The following is a 7536-nucleotide window of genomic DNA, read 5'->3' as shown; positions in this document are numbered from 1 at the left end:
GTGTGGCTTCCTCTGTGTGTGTGTGTGTGTACACGAGAGGAGTGTGCCTTCCTGTGTGTGTGTGTGTACACGAGAGGAGTGTGGCTTCCTGTGTGTGTGTGTACACGAGAGGAGTGTGGCTTCCTCTGTGTGTGTGTGTGTGTGTACACGAGAGGAGTGTGGCTTCCTGTGTGTGTGTGTGTGTGTGTGTGTGTACACGAGAGGAGTGTGGCTTCCTGTGTGTGTGTGTGTGTGTGTGTGCGTGTGCACACACATGAGACAGGCCCACCCGGTTGTGATTAATCTCTCTGGCCTTGGGCAAGTCACGCGGCCTCTTTGAGCCTCTGTGGGGTGAGCGGTAGGGGTGGTGATGCCTGCCCGCCGCTGTCCTGAGTATTACTGAGACCACAGGGCCACCTGTGAAGGCTCAGGACTCTGACACCTCCTGGCCGGTGGCTCTGGGCGGTTCCTCCAGCGCCAGGAGCAGCAGGCCCAGCGACAGCCCCAGCGGGCGACTCGGGATGGAGACTCGGGGGACGAGGACTCAGGGGACCGGAAGACGGGGACTGAGGGGATGGGGACTCGGGACAGGGACTCAAGGGACGGGGACTCGGGGGACGGGGGACTCGGGGGACGGGGACTCGGGGGATGGGGACTCAGGACGGGGACTCGGGGGATGGGGACTCAGGACAGGGACTCAGGGGATGGGGACTTGGGACGGGGACTCGGGGGATGGGGACTCAGGACAGGGACTCGGGGGACACGGAGACAGGGATTCAGGGGACGGGGTCTTGGGAGATGGGGACTCAGGAGATGGGGACTCAGGAGATGGGGACTCAGGACGGGGACTCGGGACGGGGACTTGGAAGATGGGGACTCGGGAGATGGGGACTCAGGAGACAGGGACTCAGGAGACGGGGACTCAGGAGACAATGACTCGGGGGACGGGGGACTCGGGGCACCGGGACTCAGACGGGCGGGGGCGGCAGCGCAGGCCTGTGCAGGTCGCCCGCCCCTCTCGGGGTTGCGGCTTGACTGCCTGTCTCCTCCCGCCCAGATGGAGTCCGCCTGTGTGACCATCCACGAGGCCCTGAAGACGGTGATTGACTCCCAGACGCACTACCGGCTCCGCGAGGCGCAGGACCGGGCGCGGGCAGAGGGGCTCAGCAGCCGCGTCTTGTACTGGTCCGTCGGCGAGACGGTCGCCCTGTTCGTGGTCAGTGTCAGCCAGGTGCTGCTGCTGAAGAGCTTCTTCACCGAGAGGCGGCCCGTCACCCGGGGGGCACACTCCTAGTCCCCGCGCCCGCACCGGGCCGCCGTCCTGGGTCACGGGCTCCTGCTGGGTGGAGGCAGGGGCACCATGCACCCAGGGGCGCCTGCCTGGTCCCTGGCGGCCGGTGCCCAGAGTCTGGTGACAGGGACGCGTCTGACTGCGCTGCATGGGTGACACTGAGGACAGCGTGTGGGTGTGCAGGGATGGACCCCGTCCGGCGGAGGAGGAAGCCCGAGTGCCCGGCCTCCCGGGGGCAGCTCTGGGGGCCGGCATCATCCGGCCTGTGAGTCCTGGCCTCCATGCGGAGGACGGGGGCCCTCGGTCCACTTGCCTCGCGAGGAGCCCTGTGCCTGGTGGGGACGGGCCCTGGAGCGGCCTTGCAGACACTCCGTGCCCCGGGACAGCAGGGGCACCCGCTGCGGGACCTGGGGGAAACTGGGAGCCGGGTGCCCTTGGTCGGCTGTTGTCCCCCGGAGGCAGCACATGGTTCAATAAAAGCAAAGCCTGAGCACCGTGGGGACCTGTGCCTTTACTTCTTGGCCCTGAAGGAGCTTACAGGCAGAGGGGGGCCGCGGGTGTCTGCAGAGTAGGGGGCAGCCAGTGCTGCCCTCATGGAGTGGACGGGTCTGCAGGCAGGGGTGCGTGCGGTCGGGCAGGTCTGTGTGCAGGTAGGGGTGCGTGCGGCAGGACGAGGTCTGCATGCAGGCAGGGGTGCGTGCAGCGGGACGAGGTCTGTGTGCAGGGGTGCGTGTGGCGGGACAGCGTCCACGTGCAGGCCTTTGCGCGCAGAGGCCGCGGGTGACTCTCCCAGGCGAATGGAAGCAGTGACATCGGGACTTGACTGTTTCTTTGTCTCGGACCTCAAGGTCACCGTGGAAACGACTGGTCATCATTTGGTCCAGACAGAGGGGCTGAGAACAGGAAAGGAAGTGACAGCAGGGAGCGGCTGTGCCCCGTGCCATTTCCACAGCCCCCACGGCGGTCTCCTTCAGACTCGAGTCTGACCGTGTCATTCCTGGTCAGCACCTTCCCGAGGCTCCACAGGTCACTATGGTGACGGCAGAGTCCTCGCTGTGGGCTGGAGGATCCTGCAGGGCCGTGCCTCTGCCCCAGGGCTTTTGCACATGCATTTTCCAATTAGAACACCGTCTTCCTGGGACGTGCATGGCCTCCATCATTTCCTCCTGGCTAGCTGTCACACCATCAGCAAGGTCTGCCCTAACCACTCCATTCGCGATGGCACTGTCTCACCCGCTCCGGCCTCCTTGTCTCTCTGTCATTGTTTTACTTCAAAGCTGGTTTGTTGCCGCTGACAGATACGGTTTCTTGTTTGTTTATCGTCCTCCTTCCGCCATGACACGTCTGCTGGGGGCGGGGCCGGGGGACGCCTTGCTCACTGCTGCGTCCCTCGTCCCTAGAGCCGCACCTGCCGTGGCTTAGGGTCTTAGTGTGTTACTGGTCACTGACCGCACAGCCTTGCCGGTGGGTGACAACTCAGTGCGGTACCGGGCACACGTCTCTAGGTGTTGCAGGAAGGCAGGGGTGCACGGAGCCTGCCACGCGGAAACGGACGAGGCTGACTCGGAGGAGAAATCCCGCGTCTGCCCGTGTCCCTGATGGCATTTCTTCCCCCTCATTTTAAACATCAAAGCCCTGCGCCCCTGAAACGGGAGGGGGGGCTCTGGAAACGGCGGGGCCACTGGGGCGGGCCGCCGCCCTCAGACTGTGCAGGTGGGTCTGTGTGCGTGCGTGTCTTCCAGGTCCACGTGGGGTCGCGGGGCTCAGGCCTGCCGAGTCCCTCTGTCTGCACCCTGTCCAGCAGGACGCGGGTAAGTAAACCAGACACCGTGGTGCCTGAGGTGCTTTGAACGCGGGGCTCTGAAGGTGGGAGCGAGCTGCCGGACGGCCCCCTTGTCGGCCGGCACTGGGCAGCTCGCGGTGGCTCCCGCCGACGCCCCTGCCCGTGTGCTGTGCCCCTTTCACCGGTCCTCGGTTTGCTGACCACAGATGAGCCTGGAAAACTGTGTAGGAAGTAGTTGCTTCCTGGAGGTCCACGAGGGCAGGAGCACCCAGGCAGCGGCCATTCCGTCTTCTGAGAAGCTTCTGTGTGTCCGGGAGCCCGTGTGAGAGACCCAGGTGCCCCAGGCCTGAGCTCCCAGATGGCACCCGGCCTGCAGGAGAAGAGGTCTCCGCCTGGTGCTCCGGGCCACGCCAGCCGGGCCCGCCGTCCCGCTCCCTCTTGGAGCGAGTCCACGTTTATTTTAACAAGTCCCCTTTCTTATCAGTCATGTCCCTCGAGGAGGGAAAGAGGCCCAGGTGGGGGTGGGGGTCCGGCTTTGCCAGCAGCCTTCAGACGGGCGGCTGGCTTCTCAGGAGGGAACCTGCTTGAGTTGCACGTGGAGTTGCAAGAGTAGCAGAGGCCATGTTCTCACGTTTGACTTGTCACATTCTAGGCGATTGAAGAATTAGCTGGAATCTAATTCCCCCCATAGGGCAGCTCATTGCCGCAGGATGGTCCTCCGGCAGGTGTGACTCCAGGGGGGAGGGGCGCACTTGTGAAATGATCTTCGATTTATCCATTTTGCAGCCAGCGCTCACGAGTGTGCGTGGTGTGTATTGCACTCGGACCGGCAGCTGGAGGCTGCAGGACAGGGACCGTGTGTGTACAGTGTGCGTGTGTGTACAGTGTGCGTGCAGCAGTAAGTGCACACCTCCTGCGTCCTCCGGCGGTGACCTGGTGAAGTGGCTGTCCTCCAGACACAGCCCACGGAGGCTCCGGAGGCAGGCGGGACGCGGGTGTCCGAGGACAGGGACGTGTTGTGCACACGCGACTGCCAGGAGGTGGACCGGCTGGAGCGGAGGAGGGGGTGACCAGGGAACTCGGAGGAGAATCTCTGAGTGCCCGCCCTCCTGCCTGCCGGCCCGAGGCTCCCAGGGCCTCCCCGGGTCAGGAAGCCAGGGCCAGCGGCCCAGACGGCCGGTCTGTGGGGTGATGACGCGGCAGACCCGGCTGGTGAGCGGCTGAGGGAGACGGGTGCCCAGGGCACCCCCTCTTCCAGGCTCTGTCCCCACTAGTCAAAGTGCAGTTAGAGCGAACGGTCAGGTACTGATGCGGCCCGTGGTTCTGCGTCCGGCCCTCCTCCCTCCCAAACTCTCCGGAAGGACGCCTACCAGGCCCGGTGTTTGCGTCACGTTCCCGGGTCCAGGGGTCATGAGTGTGCAGGCCGTGCAGCCAGGCCGCCGAGGACGGCCGAGAGCGATGCACGGTCCCCGCGTGTCATCGAAGGGGAAGCCCTTGGCGCGGCGGGTGGGGCACCGGGGCCACGAACGAGCTGGCGATAACAGCTTGTTGGACGGAAGTCTTCGAAGAGAACCGAGCACGGGGTTGTGGTGGGAACAGACCTGGTGGGGCCGGCGCGTCCGCCCCTGGAAGCCGCGGGCGAGGGGGTGCGGGCAGAGAGCGGGAGGGACGGTGGCAGGTGGGTGCACCACGGGGGGACGTCCTTGAAGGCCTAAGGACAGTGACAAGTGGGACGGGGTGCGGACTGGGTGAGCCCCCCCCCGGGACACTCAGGACAGGTAAGACAAATGACAAAGGTCCCACATTCCTCCAGAGGGGAGGGGCCGATCCCTGGCCCGTCAGACTTCCTGGCCACCACGCTGTGCGCGACAAGGAAAGAGGCCTAGTTTTAAGCAGAAAAAGCAAAAGCAGGTCCTGAATTTATAAATTCACATGTAGCTGACTTACACACACAGAAGCCACTTGAGGGGCCATGGCGGGGGCGGAGGGGACCACAGGCGGCCGTGGGCTGGGCGAGTGTGGCCGTCCAGTCCCTAGTCCTGTGTCCTGTTGTCCAACACCTACGACCGGAGAGAGGGAAGACAGAAGACGGACGCGTGACCCAGAGCCACCATCCCGAACAGGGGCGCCCCGTGGGCCGTGAGGGCACCGGGAAGTACTGACACCGTGGCTTGGGTCAGTCTGCAGGGGTGAGTGCACGTGAGTTCAGGCCTTCCGTGGTGACCGGCCACCGCGAGGACGAAACGAGGAAGGTGGCTCTGACGTCTGGAGGGGACTGGGGGCCCATCCAGTGACCGGCTGCCAAGGAGCAGAGGGCACAGTAAACGGAGTGCACACGTGTGTTTTCTAGTGGAAACACGATTACAGAGATGTAACCAGTTACACAGAAACTCGGACAAAAATGTCAGATCCAGGAACGATTCGTCTAACAGACAGAGAGACAGACACTCAACGCAGAAGGATGAAGAAGACCCACCAGGGAAACAGGGTTGAGAAGGCGGAATCCTGGCATCTGGCGAAACGCCGTTCATGCCAGGTACCACCCGCGACAGGAGAGCACACGTGGTCACCTCTGCCCCAGCCCCGTGTCGTTTCCCAAGTGATCAGGGCACCAGAATCTCTTGTTCTGATACTTGGTCTGGACCTCGGTCCCCCACACAGCACTCCCGGATCCTGTTCTAAGGAGGCGACGCTGGGTGGCTCCCGGGTGGGGACCGGACACGGGGGAGACGCAGCCGTGGTCAGAAACCCGGAGCGGTCAGTTCTCCAGGGTGAGGGGCCGAAAGAGGGTCCCTCAGGTGACGGAGCGTGTCCACACCGTGAAGCCTCCACAAAGGCCCCAACAGCAGAGGGCGGGCGGACGCGGGGTGGGGGGGCTGGCAGGGGGGGCCCCCGGAGGGGGGGCTGGGAGCTCCGCCCATGCCCCGCCCATCCGGGTTCCCCGCTTCCTCTATCATGTCCTTGTCCTAGGGACGGGTGAGCCCCTCCTGCAGGTGAGGGAACCAGGGAGGGGGTCTTGGGACCCCCCATGTGGAGCGGGTGGGTCAGAGTGCGGGTGACGGCCCGGCCTGTGACTGGCGTCTGAGGTGGGGACGGTCTCCGGGTAGATGACGTCACCCCGGGACGGTCTGTGGCGGGTGTGGTCGTGTGCGCATGCGCAGGACGTGGCGGGGCAGCGGGCTCCCTCAGGCGCCCCCGGCCGCACACGGGGCTCTGACGTCGGCTGGGTCGGCGGCAATGCCGCCCTTTCCCGCCGGAGCCTGCGGGGCCGTGAGGCCTCGCTCACACGCTCCGGAACGGCCGGAGGTTTGCTTGAGCGACGGCCAGGGGTGGAGTGTCCGTGGGGGCACCTGGGGCACATCCGAGCTCCCGTTTTACCGGGGGCTTCCTCCTCCTGAGTCCCTTCCAGAGGGTTGACGTTTTCCTGAAGGACGGCCCTCCGTGTCCGTGCCCAGATGCGGGCAGCGGTAGTCAGGGTTTTGTCACCCGGAGGCGACACTGCCTTCAGGGGGGCCTGGAGACGATCCTGGGGCAGGACCAGCCTGCGGCCGCTCCCTGTCCCCACGGGGCCGTGAGGGGCTAATGGTCCACCCGGGGGCCTGGTTGCATTTCCGCGGGACTAAGCCTCCTGGATGAGGTTCTGAGCGAGAGCCGTCTGGTCTGCGGCTCATGCGGTTTTATTCTGGGCTGTGCTGTCTGATACGGACCAGGGAGAAGTTTAATGTCCTCCCGGGAGCTCAGGGTTCCGGGAACACCTTCCCGCTGCCGTGGGCAGCACTGGCTGGGGTGAAGCCCGGGGTCCCCCAGTCCGCCCTGGGAGCGGTGCCCGCACCTGCCCAGCGCCCACCTCCCTGTGCTTTAACCTTCAGTCCGGGAGCTCGGTCCTTCTCTCTGCCGTGGGCAGGCTGCACCCTCTGTGTTCTCGGAGCGTCATACGCGGGCCAGGGTGCGCCCATGCTGGGGGGCCTCGCCTGGGGTGACCCGCTGGGGAGGCCGTCCCCGGTGACATTTCTTAGGCAAAGTTATAGGAACGCAGACAGGACGTCCCTGGCCACGCCCACACGCAGGCACAGTGGGACGCGGTGAATGACAGGCTAGGGAACAGGCTGGGGGGGCACCTGTGTTCCTCCCTGCTCACCGCGGGCGGGCCCACCGCTACTGGGCCGTGTGGGGAGCGGCCCTCTTCCAAGGGACGTCACTCCAGATCCAGCCCTTGGCACCCTCACAACCACCAGCCCCTGACGGTCCGGGTTCTGGCACGGTTTTCTGCTCATTTCCTTCTGCTGGTTTGTGTTTCTCAGCCCAATGTTGGCCGTAGGAGGAAACAGGCTTCACATGTGGCTTCTTCACCGGTGACGATTGTCACACGTTCTGTCACAGCGTGGAGAAGTCCTCCAAGAGCTCGATCGGGCTGTGTGCATCATTGGCAGGTGCTTGCGGCTCTCAGTGGTGCCCATGGAACGCTGCAGCTCAGCTGTGTTCC

General features: G+C 64.8%; 1 protein-coding gene across 1 annotated transcript in view; it reads left to right on the top strand.

The window, feature by feature from the left end:
* TMED3 (transmembrane p24 trafficking protein 3) overlaps nt 1-1768 on the top strand; it is a 10250-nt gene extending 8482 nt beyond the window's left edge. Inside the window, exon 4 of the mRNA XM_029952321.1 lies at nt 1037-1768. Coding sequence (XP_029808181.1) covers nt 1037-1273 — 237 coding nt within the window. The 3' untranslated portion in view covers nt 1274-1768. The remainder of the gene's footprint in view (nt 1-1036) is intronic.
* The last annotated feature ends 5768 nt before the right edge of the window (nt 1769-7536 follow it).

This window comes from Suricata suricatta, chromosome 9 (assembly GCF_006229205.1).
Source record: "Suricata suricatta isolate VVHF042 chromosome 9, meerkat_22Aug2017_6uvM2_HiC, whole genome shotgun sequence".
In the NCBI taxonomy this organism is placed as follows: Eukaryota; Metazoa; Chordata; class Mammalia; order Carnivora; family Herpestidae; genus Suricata; species Suricata suricatta.
This window is presented reverse-complemented; position numbering and strand designations above follow the sequence as displayed.